Genomic DNA, 16,831 nt, shown 5'->3' with positions numbered 1-16,831 from the left:
CCGCGCGCTCCTCAACCCAAGCAGCCGCTCAGTTCCGCTTTCCCCCCGTCTGTACATACATACTCTTCCACCATGTCTAAGACCCGTCGAAACGTCAGATTTCCACACAGGATGTCGAATGCCTCGGAAGGTCGTCGGTCCAGTATCTCGGAGGCCAGCGACATCCTGTCTGACCCGGGAAGTCCGTCCAAAGACGGCACCGTTGCGAAGCCGGCCACAATTCCGGAAGAGGTGAGCAGCGCACCACCATCTGCACAACCAAACAGACTTGCTGACCACGCGCAATCAGAAATCCGAAAAGTCCCAGTTATCCGACTATGAAAAGAAGAAGCAGACCTTCATTACGCGCACGATATGGACCTTTGTCATGATCTTCGGTTTCTTCGTCGTCCTATTCTCCGGTCACATCTACATTCTCGGTATCGTCACCGCCGTTCAGATCGTTTCGTTCAAGGAAGTTATTGCGATCGCCAATGTGCCCAGTAAAGAGAAGAACCTTGGCTTCACAAAGTCGCTGAACTGGTATTTTCTGGCGACTACGATGTACTTCTTGTATGGAGAGAGCGTTATCTATTATTTTAAGCATATCCTCTTGGTCGACAAGGTCCTGCTCCCTTTGGCGAATCACCACCGATTCATCAGCTTCATGCTCTATGTCATGGGTAAGTCATGTTCAAGATTCTAATGGTATCTTTACTGATTGGTCAGGATTCGTTTTCTTCGTCGCATCCTTGAAAAAGGGACACTATCGGTTCCAGTTCACTCAGTTCGCATGGACACATATGGCCTTGTACCTCATTGTTGTTCAAGCCCACTTCGTCATGAACAACGTCCTGGAGGGAATGATCTGGTTCTTCCTTCCCGCCTCTTTGGTCATTGTTAACGACATCTTCGCTTATGTCTGCGGTATCACGTTTGGTCGGACCCAGCTAATCCAGCTGTCGCCCAAGAAGACTGTTGAAGGTTTTATCGGCGCATGGATCTGCACCATCATCTTCGGTTTCTTCATCACCAACATTCTCATGCGCTACAAGTACTTCATCTGCCCCGTCAATGATCTCGGATCGAACGTGTTGACCGGCCTCGAGTGCACTCCCAACCCGGTCTTTGTCCCTGAGCCGTATTCGTTCCCGGAGTGGACCGGTGTCAACAAGACGTTCTACATCGAGCCTATGCAGTTCCACCTCATGGTATTTGCGACCTTCGCTTCTCTCATTGCCCCGTTCGGCGGTTTCTTCGCCTCTGGTCTGAAGCGGACTTTCAAGATCAAGGACTTCGGTGAATCGATTCCCGGCCACGGCGGCATCACCGATCGGATGGATTGCCAGTTCATTATGGGATTCTTCTCCTACATGTACTACCACAGCTTCATTGCCGTTTACAAGGCCAGTGTTGGGGACATCATCGAGGCCGCCATCACCGGCCTCACTGTCGAGGAACAGCTCGAGGTTGTCCGTGGCCTTGGCAAGTATTTGTACAACCAAGGAACTGTTTCTGAAACGGTATGTTATGCGCATTTTGCCTTGATTACCAGTGTGCTGATACGTTTGCAGATCTTGGAGTGCCTGAACACTGAGCTTAAGCGCCGCTAGAGCGTCACAAAATTCTATGATGACCTATTCTTGTTCCGAGACCTTTCTCCGTGATGAAGTCCTCTTTCCTTCTTTCCTTCCGACGTATCGGAGGGTTACCCTCTTACAACTCACGATCAAAATATGCTTTTTATAATCTACCCTTTTTTCTCATCATCCCGAGCGCAACCCGTTCGACGGACTTACTTGACCGGAATTGCTAGGCTCGTCTACAACATCCGGGCTCTCTTTGACATGTGCATGTACCTCTCGCTCTTGCAGCATTACCATACCATCGAAAAGGCTCGGGACACCTCTCGGGCGAATGAGAAGGACACGATGAGATAAATCGACCGGAAGCGAGGGAAGGAGGTGTGACAGACGAACCGTCGTCTAGCACCTTACCGTATCAATGAGTGGGCTTTGTCGTTCTTTTATCTTCCAAACCCTTCTTCTGAGTTTGACGGCAACGGGATGAGCATGTCTCAGTAGGTAGACGTCTTTTATATTGTAAAAATGTGGATATATAGCAAAATTTTGCTGGGTACTTCTGTTCTTGGGCTGTAATTGTGGTTAACTATGGCTTCCACATCTGATTACTAAGTGATTTTTTCTGTCTGATGAGGAACAAAAATGATCGTGCCGTCGTTGCTTTGCAACATGATATCCGGACTTTTGGGTGACAAACATGAGGGTAATCAAGGCATATACAACATGCCATTCAATACAATCTTCATTCTCTTGTGTCTATCATAACAATCGTGATGAGGTGCTTGTGGTGTATGCCGCGCCTGGGGCAACTGCAGTATGAGCTTAGATCGGCCGGGTTGGTTTCTGCTGTCATGCCTTCGCCTTCACTCCCGCCTGGCCGACTCATTGTAACTCCTCCACTTGCCCTTTCGAGGATTATCGGTTGCTTGGACCGAGACGACTCGTGGGATGACGCAGACCCTATCTTCGTCCTCTCATGATCGGGGGTTATTAGCATGGCCCTGGCCCAAGTCACCCCACACCTGATCTCTCTATGGGAGATATGAGTAGAGCATGGGCTCTTCGAAGCGTAGTCACTAGCATAGCAGGTTCCAGCGCATACACCCAGGGATGACCGAACCGCATCATTGGATGACGGATGGGGTGCCCCATGGCATGACAATGAAGATTATGGGCAATCAGGAGCAGCGGCGATAGCAGCAAGCCATAGACTCCCAACCTTCCCGCCAATCCCAGCTGCATCTGAATCTGTCCCTGCGGATCTCTCCTGCACCCATAACCATCCCGCTATGCCATATATCAACAGCCCTTCCGTCATCCAGAGATCCAAAATAAACCCAACACATCCAAAAAAAGTCTTACATAAATAGTTTGAGAAGAAAGTCTGGAGGGCTTTTCACTCCTCAACTTCATACTCCTCGACCTCCACCCGGAAATATTCCTCGACGCGGGCCCTCTCCCCCTCCGCGCGGTCGGGCTCCAACATGAACCGCACCGCGTACTTTTCGCCGGCGCGGGGGCGGTCCCCGTTCGCGGCGACAGGGGTAAGCGGGTGGGTGGGTTTGACTGCGGCGTTGGCGTTGACGTTGTTGTTGGCGGCGCTGCCATTGTGACTGTTATTTGGGTGACCACCACTCGTGCCATTCGTGTAGGCCTTGCTGCCCTTGGGACCGCGTGGAGGCGCTTTGGGCTTCGCGTCGACCCAGTGCGTGTACCGGGGGAGTTTCTTCTCCTCCGCCTCGGAGTTGAGCGGGATGCGGACGGTCAGGAAGCGGTCCGCGGGGAAGTGCGGGCCCACGGTGGTGGAGGCGCGGTTGTGGGTGTAGAGTTCTAGGACGTCGAGGAGGGTTTCTACCAGTTTTGGGTTAGTCAATGCGTCTTCCATCAGTGAAGACAAGTAAACCCTCTGATTTCAGATCGGAATGAGGGAGGAAGAAGAATCACGAACCCATAACCTCCTCCCGACTCGTCTGCCAATCCTCGTAGTCCACCCCCTGTTCAACTTCGGGGATACGCTGGTCCAACAACCGGCCCGCCAGTTCCAGAGCGCTGAACGCCATGGTCGAGGTGGTCTGCTTGATGGGCGCGTAGGTGCGATACAGATCCTGCGCGATGCGGTAGGCGACGGTCGAGACCTCCGACTGCGAGGTCAGCCCGTACTTGCGCGCCAGCTTGACGAGAGTCTTCTGCGGGTGGCGCGTGCGGAAGTCGAAGCCGGAGGATTCGAGCATCAGGCGCTCGAGGCCGATTATGCCCCGGGCGGGGATGTCGAAGGCCTGTTTTTGGGTTGGTCAGTCTGGAATGCAAGACTTGTGTAGTTGATTGAGAGTGAAGAAAGGTTGCAAAGGATCTGGACTTGGTGAGATAAAGGGGCATGCTACCTGGTTGTCGGGAGCCACGTGCTCATGAGGTGGCAGCTTGAGGTTATACGCTGCACAGACGATCTCACGGGATCGCTTGAGCGTGTCTTCGACCTTGCAGGCCGTGAAGAGAGCGGCGGTAGCGGCATCCTGGGAACATTCGTTAGTACTGTCCTAATGCTGGGACAGAAGGATTGAGGACTTACTGTGTAATTGTACTCGTTATCTGGATGAACGAGTCGGAACTTGTGGTAGTACACCACCGCCGTGTTGAAGGTGCGGATTGGGCTATGCATGACATGTTAAATTTCTTGATTTTCTGTATTGAAATATGGTCGAGGGATAGACATACAGAAACAGGTTGCGTCGTACACTGTCAATCCATGTTACTCCCTGTAGACGGAGGGACTCCTCGCGCAGGGGGTTGACTCCCATGGCGGCAATACATTGCTGGATGGTCTGCTCGAAGATGTACGGCTTGGCGACCTGAATGAATGAAGGATGGATGGGCGGCGGGTCTGGGGCCACTGTGGTGTCGGGTGAGGTAGACGAATGCGCCTCTTCTCTTCTGTCAGGCGCCATCTTGATTTGATCTAGATGCGGTCGCATGCACTGCTCTTTAGCAGAATAGATGATGGCTGATGGTTGTGGTTTTAAGCTGGGGAGTGGGAAGTCCCATCCCATTCGATGATTGGTGTAATCCTTCATCGCCAGCCCGTGATCAGGTGATCAATTGAAATGCTTGTGCATATGCTGACTAAGGGGTGGGTTAATACATGCATAACATCCTGCTCTCCCCGACAAGATAAGGTGTGAATGTGTCAATTCGAAAAACTTTGGTAAGAGCTGGTGAATAAAGAAGGCTCTCAAGAAAAAGAACAAGTCCACTGCTTTTAAGCACCCCGTACACTTTTACCTCTAAGGTGATGGCAAGATAAACACACAATATTTATATGATTTCTAGTATACTCAAGTCTCTCAAATGCTAGACGAAAAGGAATCATAGCTCGCAATCAATCGATGTCGTCCACAATCCCCATTGTTGACTTGACACCTAATGATCCACGATGGCCTATCTATCTAACTTGTAGGATAAACAGCTAAGCAAATATACTTGACTCCAAGCTCGGCTTTATTTACCAAGAGCCAGGAATACTCAATCGACTTAATTCATTCATGCATGCTATTCATCACTCCATACAAAATCTGGTATCCTGCGCCAAGTCACATTGCCATCCTTGCTAAAACTGAATAACCCTCAAGCCAGAATGGATAATCAAATATAAACGGAAAAAAAAATGAAATAGGTAGACGTGGAAGAAGGGGGTGGGGGCATAGCGGGGTTTCGGGTATCACAAATCAGTAAAAAAAGAGAGGGACAACATAAACGCAAATAGGAAAGGGGGGTAGAGAGGATAGAAGCGCTGCATATACATTGTCTCGGGGACATCGGGAGCGAGAGTGGGAAGCACTAGGGCATTCGATCATACCAGCACGTAGGGATGCTCGCTACCCACTAGGGTTGATTCGCCCGTATCATCCTCAGAACAATCGGGATTCATGTCCTCGATGATGGTACCTACACTGTCGCAGCGCTCGGCTTCGTCCCCGAGGGTTAACTTCTTGGGACGGAGCTTGCCGTCGTCATCGAACCAGAAGGCACCGAAAGGGTTCTTGCGCGCTAGGTCTAGAGCTGTTGTGCCGCCGCCGCCGCCGCCGCCGCCACCACCGCCTCCTCCCCTTTCACCGCTGCCAGTGGTAGTGGCGGTATTAGTACTGGAACCATTGCTGCCGTTGCTGCCGTTGCTGCCGTTGCTGCCGTTGCTGCCGTTGCTGCCGTTGGAGTCATTGGCGTGCTTAGTGATTTCAGGGGCTTCGAGAGCAAGATCAGCACCGGCGTCAATGAGGATTCGGAAAAGAGACTCGCGGCCGCGCTCGGCGGCAAGATGAAGGGCGGTCTTGCCGTCGGCAGTCATGGCGTTGATGTCGGCACCCAGGTCGAGGAGAAGGTGAATGAGGGCGGGGCGGGGAATGATGGCCATAGCGGCGAGGTGAAGAGGGGTCTCGATACCAGCTGAGGCGGCCCGGGCGTTGACGTCAGCACCATGAGCAAGGAGGAGACGGAGATATTCGGCAGCCTTAGGAAAGGCGAAGTCCGGCACTCCCGTGGCGACGTGCACAGCCTGATGGACGGGCATCCAGCCTTGACTGGACACGGTGCAGACGTCACGGCCGAACTCCAGGGTCAGCTTGAGAATGTCTAGGCATTCCTCGTTGATGGGAGGCGCGATGTGCAAGATCGTCTCTCCCTTCGGTGTTTGCACGTTCATGTCCGCTCCGCGGTCTAGCAGGAAGAGGAACATCGCTCGGTTGCCCGCCCGCGCTGCGCACTGCAGCGGCGTGTAGCCCTGCGAGGTGCGCGCCTCGACGTTGGCCCCCAGATCGAGCAGCTTTGACGCGATCGCCGTGTTGGCCGACTTGCGCGCCTGCTCGTGCAGCAGCGTCTCGCCCTCTTTGTTCCATGCGTTCAAATCTGCCCCACCGATGACGAGCAGATCAAAGGCTATCCAGTGTTTCGCATGCGCCGCCAACTGGAGCGCTGTGAATCCAGCAAGGGAGCGCGCCTCCACCTGCGCACAGCGCTGAAGAAGCAGAGAAATTGCCTCACAGTTGTCAATCTTGGCTGCCAGTTGGAGCGGTGTGATTCCGAGCTCGTTGGTCATATCGATGGAGGCACCCTTGTCAAGGAGGAAGAGAATGATACGAGGCCGCCGCCAGCGCACGGCCAGGTGGAGAGCTGTATCTCCTGTGTGGATGTTACGGAGGTTGACATCAACTCTGTTTTTCACGAGTAGGGGGATGGTAGATTCGTCGTATTCGGTGCCTACGGCCACTTGAAGGGCCGTTGCGCCCTGTTCGTTTGCAATCTGGGTGTTGATGCGTCGGTTGAAGAGCACCTTCATGACCTTGCGATGCCCGTGAAGTGTTGCAAGGTGCAAAGCGGAGCTTCCATCTCGAGTCACCGCATTGATGTCAGCTCCGTGTTCAAGCAGAAGCTCGACCATCTCTTCGTTTCCACGATAGGCGGCGCAGTGCAGCGGCGTCAACTTCAGAGAGTTGTCATTGGCGTCCACTGCAGCGCCCTGGACGATTAGACGTTCAGCCCTGGGGACAATGCCAAAGAAGGCCAAGATGTGGAGACCACTCCAGTCTTTTGGATACTTGCCCAGCCCAAACACGCTAGGGGGACCTTGTTCTGGAGCTGTTTCTTGTATCGGGGGCCGTCTCCACAAAAGCTTATTGAGAAAGGTCTTCGTCAACACCTGGATTGTCTGCTCATCATCGGCCATCTCACGCGCATGGTGACCCCAATATGTTGCGGCGTAGTTAAGGAAACCACTCTTGATGGTGCGAGGCGTAGCTCCGTTGTTGTAATAGCAGTCATCTACCACCTCGTCTGGTGTGATGGCTGTTAAGCAGACCTCTGCAATGTCCTTCTGCGCCGTAGGGAAGAAGACCCGAGCGGCCGTCCCATTCAGGTATCCCTTGGCCGTCTGGTGGACGAAGCGCACGGTCCCTGTTACAGCGTCGACTGTCAGGATGCCAGCGGTTTTCGTCTGTAGTGTGTGCTCAAAGGTCTGAGTTTCACTCTTGCTGTTGCCCGCCGGGGTGTTGGTTGCACATTTAAGCTCCGCAACAGTCAAAGGCCGAAGTGCATACAGCGTCCAGTACACATAGCGAGCAGCCATCGGATTCAGACTCACGACCTGTTTCAGTGCTTCTCCATAAGCCTCGCTCAAACTTTCCGGCAGATGTGCAACCGCTCTCTCTAGGAGACTTCTACTTTCATAGCGTGAAAGGAGGTCGAGGTGAATCTTGGCTAGAAGGAAGCTGGACATGCAGGACAAGTCAGCCCTCTGATCATGCGTTTGACATGTTCGAAGGGTTTGAGGCGCAGCTTTGGTTACTCACATTCCATGACACTTCTCAACGACGGTGCAGATGACCTCGTCCTGCCAGTTAGGGTCTGATTCCTCTTCCAACAACGCTTTCAGCCGCGGGTCTTGCTGGATGCGCGAGATAGCATACATCTGCAGATCCCCCGGTGCTCCCAGGATGTTGACGAAGGAGGAGTTAGCCATTTCAGACACCTCTCGTAGGGTGACCAGGAGTTGTGCTTGCTCTGGGAGCTTCTTGAGCCGGCCAAGAATGCGCTCCTTATCAGAGATTAGATCCAGTCCATCAATGATGATGAAGACCTTTGAGAACCGATTGACTTCTGCCCGAATAGCACTCTGATATGCTTTAGGGGAGGCTGAGCCTTTTGCTAGAGACTCGGAGTAGTAGAGAGAAGAGGTTGCGTAAGAGAGACTCCGTTTTCGGTAGACCAACTGAGCTAGGATGCTGCGGAGTATATCGAGAGAGGTCTGCTCCTTTGCCCTCTCTTCCTGACAGAAAATGAATACTGTTGCGATATCGGGTGACGTAAATGCTCTCTGAAGTGAATCGACTATAGCGGATCTATACACCATGTTAGTTTTACTATGCACTGTGGAGCCTCCAGAGGCAGGCATACGCGAGAAAGGTCTTTCCGGCGCCAGCTATATTCGTAATCGCAGGTATCAGCGAGGCATCTTGTGGTTTCATTTCAATTCACGCAAGGCTCACCTGGACCGACGCAAAACAACGTCTTGAAAGAACCAAGTAGCCAGCGCCTATACTGACCGTGATCGAAGATCCAGCGGCATGATTCGCGCAGCCGCCTATTGCATAAGTCTGCGAGCGTGATGAACTGGTTTGAGCATAGTTGGCTTGTGAGTCCCAAGGCATCTTCTGCAAATTGGAGATCAATTGTAGGTCCTACAAACGTTAATATCAACGAAACACGCTTCATCGCACGTATGATCTACATACCACAGTCTATATCACGAGCCATCTTAAGTGTATATCTTATATCTTGATCCAGTAACGTGCGATCTCTGAACCCCGAACAATGAAAAATTAATAGGATGACCCTAGAGTCAAACATGGACACAGGACATGGGCGGACTCACTCCGAGTCTGGCTGCATCGCGAGCAACATGACGATCTTATACTGTTCCAAGCGAGGCAGAAATGTCTTCTCTAGCAAATGCTTGCGGAAGTAAGCAACATTGACCCCGCCGGGCTGGAAGTACAGCTCGATGGATTTGACCGTGGAGTCGAACCAGCCGAGCATCTCCGCCAGGGAATTGAGTCGGGCAGGGTCGACATGCCATTTTTCCTCTTCCCAGCTGATCTGACTTTGAATACGGTAAAGAAGATCCAGGATGTCAGACAGGAGAGTCAGTGCTTTTTGAGAGGTTTCCTGCGAGTCTCGGCCCGAGTTAAGGCATCGCATGGCGATGCGGGTAGCCTGGGTAGTCTGGGTGAGACCCGCACGAAGCGTTGCGATCTGGACCATAATGGCGTTTGCGGATGCTTGCGAGTGGGGATGTGCTGTAAAATCTTCAGGTGGTATATTTGCCCCCACTCCAGCTTTGCTGCTTCAGTTACAAGGACTATTCACACACAATTGTGGCTGGAAGGTAGCATGGGTAAGAAAATGTGCTGAAGCTGACGAAAATGAGAACAGACAAGATGACCTGCACTTGAACACGTGCAGCAAACACCGCTTCCACTGGGCTCAGGGACACAACACTGGACAGGAAGAGCTGGGATCATAAATGTGAAGAGAGAAGAAAACTAGGAAAAGAGGTGTTGGGAAGGCTGCCCAGATGGTTTTGTTGTTCTAACGCTTAATCCAGACAAGAAAGGCGAACCCACATACTTTGTACTAATATCAAAGCTAAGAAGCCCGATCTCATTCCGGCACCCCGGCAATATTAGCTCAGTGGGCCATCCTGTACAGAACCCCCCTTGTACAGGCGTGTAAACCAATAGATTCTGTGCTACAGGCAGACAGCATATCGATAGCCGCTGGCTGGGCCAGGGTCAGCGACAACCCGCTAGGTATCCATTTGCCTTGCACCAGAGCGTCTACACGCACTGATGACTGATCATTTGAACGCCCTATCGCACGGTTCACCTCTGTGATCTTTATGTCTACAGGTATTTGCGAAGAAGATTCCTCATCGCCAGTGTAGTCCCTGATTGCGACTTTCATGCCGGTCGATGCATGCTATAGAAAGCCCAGCAGTCTATGGTATGATGAAATCACACTACGGAGTACATCCCATGTATTTCAGGCACCTCCGCCTGGTCTAGGGCGATTGTGATTCCCAACCCCCCAAGCAAGACTAAGTCTCGGGTGCAGTGGTGTAGACAGCAAAAGAAAGAGCAAGAGCAAAAGCTACGACAACAGCAATAGCAGCAGTAATGTTGGTATCGTACTAGCAGCGGTGAAATGCACTGTGTTTATATCAACGAGCAGGTCATCACACTGGAAAATTACGGAATGATCCAACCATGGGCCCATGTTAACCAGAAAAGCGGGGGAACGTGATCACCACCCGCAGGAGACGGACCAGTCCCCGCGGTGTATTAGCCGCCGGGAAGAGCCCCCCCGCTACTTACTTCTAGTCCCAATCACCAATTGCACCTCACGCATGCCCTAGGACGTGTGACGGCTCTGCGGATTGGCAGGTCTCGCTGTTGTGCTGACTTCGACTTCCTTGCATGCTACCTACTTGATGCATGGACTGGTAGACCGTCGGAAGAGGGGAGGGGAGGGGGAGGGGAGGACGGAAAAAAAGTACCGTGCCACTTCGACATATGAAACACACCCTCCTCCGGCTGCGCGCGGCTTTTACTGGCCCCCGTTCTTTCTCGCCGTAGCAGGATCAAGAGAGTCTGTGGGTAAGGTGTCAAAATTGTATGGCTACGAACGAGAACAGCTCAGAGGCTTGGCTCGCGTGAGCGGCTGTTTGAATTTTCTAGGCTTGCATTTCCGTAAAAAGGGCTATGTAAGTAGTGAGTACATAGTCCTAAGAAGGTTGTCAGTAAAGATTTTAAAAAGAGCCCAACATTACAAGTCTTATATATACTTTCTAGCCCTGAGGTGCGAAATATAGTCTTTTTCATTCTGTCGGATCATATTTACAATTGCTCATCTAAGCTAATTGATATGCCTATCTCAACATTGTTCATGGTTCGTTTTGGAGAGCCAGCTCCAAGTTATCGGCAATATTAATAAACCTCCACTGCGACAAGCAAAGGCGTGAGCCTAGCTTATCAAGCGTACATCATGTCTAACTTGTTGTACCTGCCACAGACAAAAGGAAAGGTGATGTCGAGAGATATAACACAAGAGGTCAGTTGACACAAAAACAAATTGGGTAGTCGTCATAACGTCGTTAGGTTTGGAAAGGGCAACATATGAAAGCCCCCAAGAATGAACAGACAGAAGATCGATTGAACAAACAAAACAGTGGCTGAGATACAAAAAAGTGGATAGCAAGCTCATGAGGGGTATCGAAATATCCATATCGAGATGAGGAGAGTGGTGACGGAACAAGCAAGTTCTTGGTATATGCTCAAATGAAGTTCCCGTTGTGGTGGATAGATGTGCCATTTTCGCGGCCTTTTCGGAGCGCCTTCGCAAGCATCAACTCCCTCATCCAATCGATGCGTTCATCGCGTGTTTTGACAGCGAAGTAGTGAGCTTTAGGGCCGTTGAGGAAGAGATTTCTCTTGTCGAAATTACCATTGGTCGGAGAAGGGATCAACGAGAAGGTGAATGCAGTCTCCCCCTGAATCTCATTCTTGCGCTTCAGAACAGTCTTCTTGAATGCAGCAGTCAACTTCGAGCTGGAAGCAAACGACGAGCACGCTACAGCGTAGTCGTCCACATCGATGTACTCGAGGGCCTTTGATTCTCGACTTGATGATTCCTCGTCGGAATACATGGCCAGCTGCGTGCCACGCAGGGTAAAGTGGTGGTCTTCCCAGTCATGGCGTAGGAATCGCGTGTTTTTGCGCTTCTTCATCCACCCACTATGGGCAACCTTGTTAGGTCCATGGGGTGTGAACGGAGTCCTGCAATGGGCAGCGCGGGGTGTTTTCTCCATATCCTCCGGGGTATCGATTGGCGGCAATGGTGACCGTTCCTCAAGTCGACCTAGCTTTGGCTGATTTCGGCTGTTCCAGATGACGCCATTCCTCCAGACGTTCTCTGCCTTGGTTGAGGCAGGCCGGGGAATCAAGTCCGGAACTTGATGCATTTGTCCTCCGAACCGCATGTTTGGAGGTACAGACTGCGATTCGCCCCGAGACACTGGTCCTACTGGGATGGCAGTAAGCGGAATGTCTACCTCGGAGAAGGGTGTGCTTTGATCGTAGTGAGGGTCAATTCTGTAGTAGTCGGACGGTGACAGAGTCGCCTCAAGGATTCCTGATGAACGAACGGAGCTTTGTTGAGAGAAGCCCTGGTGCTTTCGTAATATCGAGGGAGTGATGGTGCGTTGGGCAGAGTAATTGGGGGAAAGGGTAGATGTCGACGCATGTGTACTGGGAATCCTAAGCCTTGGAAGATGCCGAAGGTTCTCGGAAAGAGTGCCATTGGCTTTAACAGACTGTGGGGAACTTGTGGCAGGCGACAATTGCTCAATAGGGGGAGTGGACGGATTGGTCACCGGCTGAAGCTCACTCAGGCGCTGGAAATTGAGAAAGTTGCGTACATTCTCTTGTGGGTCGCGAGGCCGCACCCCATTGAGCTTGTCTTGCGACAATTGGAATTTGGAGTTCTGATTCTGACCCAGAGCATCTGAAGACGCAACAATGGAAGGCGTAATTTCCGACTTGGGAGTTTTGGCCATGTTCTGTGCTGTAGTCGCGTTTCCGGGGTCCCCTGCAATGACAACAGAACCACCTAGGCCTTCAATGGGAAGATCATTTAGCATTCGAGTGAGCTTGACCTGCTGCTTTTGCCATTTTCGACAGTTTTCCCCCTTTGAACATGTGTGGAGCCTGGGCAGTAGCTGTTCAATGGCCACGATCGAGACTGAGTCTTCAGGAACGATATCCACACCATCGCGCCGCTTGCGATGACGTCTCCGTTGCTGAGCAGACTTGGATCTGGATTTCTCATCTACAGGAGAAGGACTTGAGCATTCGACACCAACTTGAGCTGCCATAGAATTGGGTGTTGTCGTGTCTTCTCTGCAGATCGGATCCGAATTTTCTTGGGTTTGGGGAGCATCACAAATGACAGAAGTTGTTTTCGTTCGAAGTTGACGGATGCAGCCCATAACCCGATGCCGCTTGCCAAATGACTGTATGTCAAGCTCTTTTAAATCTTCGGATTGAAGTTCAAGTAGAATGGCGCCCGTGATATCATTGATAAAGAATTTCTCCACGATCGAATCTTCGAAACCCTGACTCTGCAACCATAGAACGACATCCTGAGGGGACCAGTGCGAAACCTCCCGTTCGTTCGGTCGTGAGCGAGAGGGTTGAGCTTGAGATAGTGTGAGGGCATTCTGGGTCGGGTTTTTGGGTACTGGTGTGTCTTCTCGGTCGGGCTCGAGGGTAGAGGTTGGGTTATAAAGTGATATCGTGGCTGGTGCGGAGCCAAAGTCGTCCATAGTCAAGTCAACTTCGAAAGAATGTCCAAGTTCTGATCCATCCGAGCCAATGCGGAACAGATGGGGACCTACAGGACCCTTCACTGGGTTTTCATCGATAGCGAAATGAAATCCTGTGAGACCGGTGGAATCTGGAGTTTTTGGTTCTTCCGGACTTGAATCGGTCGGCGTTGATGCAGTTGTGACACTATCACCCGCGAGCTATATAAATCAATATTAGAACAAAGCCATCCGTATCTACTATAGCACTAGAGGATTATACTCACAGATCCAACGCTAAGATTCGGAGAGATATCAGAATAGTCTTCGTTCGAGTCGGAATCGAAATCCGTGTCTAGGATCTCGGTCGAGTCGGTATCCGACACCGACGGATTGGCGACTAGTGATTGAAAGTAGTGCATCTTCAACCTGTCGCAATTTGTTTGTTTGCTCGAATCCTGGCTTGAATGAGTAATGCCCTTCATTTAGACGGTGGACAAGAAAAGAAGATATCATACCAGGCTTCTACCTGGAAGAGGGTTAGGATAAACCCCAAGCTAGATGCTTTTGGAACCCGCCAAAAGCGTTGTGTATCGACTGTAACTTCCGTTTATGACCCTGCACCAAGCACTCGGTGGTCGAGGCGTATAACACTCAGGGTGACTAAAGTCAGGATGAGAAGGTGTGCGTTGATGTTGATTGAATTGGCTCGGTTGAGGTATCCTATGGACAGTAATACATGACCTCTTTCGCCGGGAAATGATTGTAGATGTTGGAGGGGGGGTAATCAAACGGAGAGGCAGATCCGAGAGGGAGCAGAGAATCGACACGTATATGTAGAACCAAGGTGGCCAAAATCCCCTTCGGCATGATATAAAAAAAGAACTGAGCACGACCAAGGACCTGAGGTACGATCGCGGTGACTGGCCGTTGCTATGAGAGAATCTATGGATGTGACAATTTGAGCATGCAGTTGCATGAGGCGGGGAGGACTTGTACTCGTCGAATGGATTATCGTCGCCTTGTTCTGACTCCGGGAGCTGGGGGTTTGATTCGCTGTTGTTCGGTAACCTGGAAATATGCCAGCGCTTGGAAGGCGGTCGCTCAGGGCTCATTCACTCGCTGATTGGCCTTGAGCCACGATCCTGCATCCCTGGACAGTCCCAATTTAGCATCTTCTGAGAGGACCGTGGTCATGGCACACAGTAGAAGAGGGTCAAATGATATCTCACTGGCTCGGTAAAGGGCGCTACTACTGTGATGACGGGACGACGGGGTGACGGGAAACGGGGTTGGTCCGTCGCAGACAGCCCTCAAACACTAAAGACACTAAACAGCACTAAAGCAGCCGGCTTTCACCTTAATCACCTCAGGTCATTGTGCAACGATAAGAATAGCTACAACAGGGGAGTTTTAGGGGTGTTTCTCACCATAATGGGCGGTTAATGTCTCCAGGAATAGCATCTTCTGGGACTCACGAGTAAGTTGAGTGTCGGTCAGTGTCGGCCAGAACTGATCAGGACCGATCAGGACCAATCTAACCATTGTCCACCTGTGTCATCAGGAGTGACTTCACCTGGGGAACCAAGTCAAAGCACGAGGATTTCTGGAGCTTTGACATGGTTACCCCTCACGGCTATGTACTGTGACAGCCAGCTACTGTGACTTGCATGATTGCATCTCTAACAAACTTTGACTCGGCCGGCTTGTCTCACCGCCTGTTTTACTTGCTGGTCTGATCCTAAACCCAACGCCGCAACTGCCTGGCTCGCCTACCTTCGCTTTCATCATTCCGCCGCCAAAAGCAAGGCAAGGAAAGATCTAGATCTTCTTGGGGTATCTTCTATCTTATCGATTACGGCTGAATAATACCTCTACTTGTTGGGATGCCTATAGCCCTTGATATCTAGTAGCAAAGCAAGCAGCGTCTGCTTGCTAACGTGGATTCTGTAAGAATGATAGCTAGACCGTGTTCTCGGGAGGCTCGCAAAACATCCGGGAAGTTGATTCAATACCATTTGGGAGTTATGGGTAGGCTGCTGCGCGATCTGCATATGCACCAGTCATGTGATATACACAGCGGCTGGACGTCAATCTCTCTCTCTTTTAAATATCACCAGCCTTCCCAGATTACACCACCCTCAGCATGTTATACAATCTATCCTCACAGAGGTCCTGACCTAGAATTTACACAGAAAATTTTACTTGCAGGTTATGGTCACTCCAACTTATTCATCAATTAGTTAACACGCCGAAGCATAACAGATAAGTACCAGAACTGACCCTATCCATCGCCGACCATGACCCGAAGGCCATGAGAGCCTACACCTTCCTTACGTACTCAGCACAATCAACAATTTCATATATCTAGCAGCGTGGTTGCGAGCAGAAATTTGGATGCGTGGTTTGATACAAGGTGTTCAATCATACCCAAAGCAGGGAGAATCAATGAAGCGCATAGAAGCAAAAGCTTCTTGGTGCGGTTCTTAGCACGAAGTGAGAGAATAAAGACTACGCTGTACATTAGTATTGTTCGCTCACATTATAGTATAAATATCCTGAAAAGTTGCTGAGCGTCGCATTGACAATCAGAGCCAAATGAACATCTGCTTAGTCTGAATAGAGCTTCAGTGGAACCCATAGTACAATCAACCACAACGTCTAGCTCCTGAGTAGAAGCATTTAAGTACACATTACTTCGTGCACTAAGATGCCAATTTTAAATGAATCTCTTAGATAGAAGATCTGATAAGGCCTTGTTTTGCTGTACCTGATATCTTAGATCGAGATCATGTCAGCCAAGTGGATCCTGCAACGCGCAACGCGGGTAAACTGGAACCCAGATTGAGCTATGAAGCCTTGTACATCCATACATCCTCCACTCTCAGGTCAATTCATGTTCTAGAAAGACTTTAGACGATAACATCTCTCCGGACATCTTTTCCACATTGGCGCTGCGCATGAGGCGGCCCTTCAAGTTGGTCCTAGCTGCATGTCATATCACGAGCTCATGGCCGTTGACTCTCGAGACGAGCACGTAGCGTGTCGCATAGTGTTTTGGGATAACGCCATCTGATCCGAAGAGACGCCAACTAGACGCGCAATAATCACAGCGTATCCCTCTTGTCGGAAAGCGTGGCAAAATCTAGTTGTGGATGACAGGCACCAGCAGTCTGGTAAGTTGAATGATTCGTTATACCAGACTCAAGATATCCGCATCAGGCATGTTGGTCTCTAGATCCACGCAGGGGAGATACTAATTATGTCTCTCTGCGCCTAATCCGGTGATCGAAAGTCTCTGATCAGCCAGTTCGCGCTCGATTTAGTGTGGTATACGTCCAGTGCCCTGAATATTCATGATGGGTCC

General features: G+C 50.9%; 4 protein-coding genes across 4 annotated transcripts; 1 reads left to right on the top strand and 3 right to left on the bottom strand.

Annotated features, from left to right (window-relative positions):
• Positions 1-72: 72 nt before the first annotated feature.
• On the top strand, positions 73-1,592 carry cds1 (phosphatidate cytidylyltransferase; the record flags this gene model as incomplete). The annotated part of the gene is made up of 4 exons (XM_020199253.1): positions 73-231; positions 290-662; positions 709-1,502; positions 1,554-1,592. 4 exons carry the CDS (start codon positions 73-75, stop codon positions 1,590-1,592), a joined length of 1,365 nt encoding a protein of 454 aa, XP_020059586.1.
• Positions 1,593-2,958: 1,366 nt separating this feature from the next.
• ASPACDRAFT_40569 (putative cyclin) lies at positions 2,959-4,504 on the bottom strand (the record flags this gene model as incomplete). Its single annotated transcript, XM_020200777.1, has 5 exons — positions 2,959-3,413; positions 3,511-3,838; positions 3,944-4,072; positions 4,129-4,210; positions 4,275-4,504. The coding sequence occupies 5 exons, from the start codon at positions 4,502-4,504 to the stop codon at positions 2,959-2,961; spliced, it is 1,224 nt and encodes a 407-aa protein (XP_020059585.1).
• A 556-nt stretch (positions 4,505-5,060) lies between these two features.
• ASPACDRAFT_114154 (NACHT and Ankyrin domain protein) lies at positions 5,061-9,690 on the bottom strand. Its single transcript, XM_020195775.1, has 6 exons — positions 8,977-9,690; positions 8,837-8,901; positions 8,591-8,782; positions 8,499-8,523; positions 7,895-8,443; positions 5,061-7,813 (listed from the first exon to the last, which is right to left on the bottom strand). Exons 1-6 carry the CDS (start codon positions 9,363-9,365, stop codon positions 5,407-5,409), a joined length of 3,627 nt encoding a protein of 1,208 aa, XP_020059584.1. The 5' UTR covers positions 9,366-9,690; the 3' UTR covers positions 5,061-5,406.
• Positions 9,691-11,436: 1,746 nt separating this feature from the next.
• ASPACDRAFT_23726 (SAM and PH domain-containing protein) lies at positions 11,437-13,886 on the bottom strand (the record flags this gene model as incomplete). The annotated part of the gene is made up of 2 exons (XM_020199219.1): positions 11,437-13,686; positions 13,752-13,886. The coding sequence occupies 2 exons, from the start codon at positions 13,884-13,886 to the stop codon at positions 11,437-11,439; spliced, it is 2,385 nt and encodes a 794-aa protein (XP_020059583.1).
• Positions 13,887-16,831: the final 2,945 nt, after the last annotated feature.

Source organism: Aspergillus aculeatus, assembly GCF_001890905.1.
Source record: "Aspergillus aculeatus ATCC 16872 unplaced genomic scaffold ASPACscaffold_3, whole genome shotgun sequence".
Taxonomy (NCBI): domain Eukaryota; kingdom Fungi; phylum Ascomycota; class Eurotiomycetes; order Eurotiales; family Aspergillaceae; genus Aspergillus; species Aspergillus aculeatus.
Note: the sequence above shows the minus strand (reverse complement) of the source record. Positions and strands in the feature narration are given on the sequence as shown.

What these genes read in the sequence shown, in the direction of transcription:
- ASPACDRAFT_114154 (XM_020195775.1), bottom strand. Translation starts at nt 9,365, where the DNA reads ATGGTCCAGATCGCAACGCTTCGTGCGGGTCTCACCCAGACTACCCAG. An exon ending in GGCTCGTGATATAGACTGTG is followed by an intron (nt 8,783 to 8,836) that starts GTATGTAGATCA and finishes TAACGTTTGTAG; the next exon opens with GACCTACAATTGATCTCCAA. An exon ending in GCCGGAAAGACCTTTCTCGC is followed by an intron (nt 8,444 to 8,498) that starts GTATGCCTGCCT and finishes CATGGTGTATAG; the next exon opens with ATCCGCTATAGTCGATTCAC.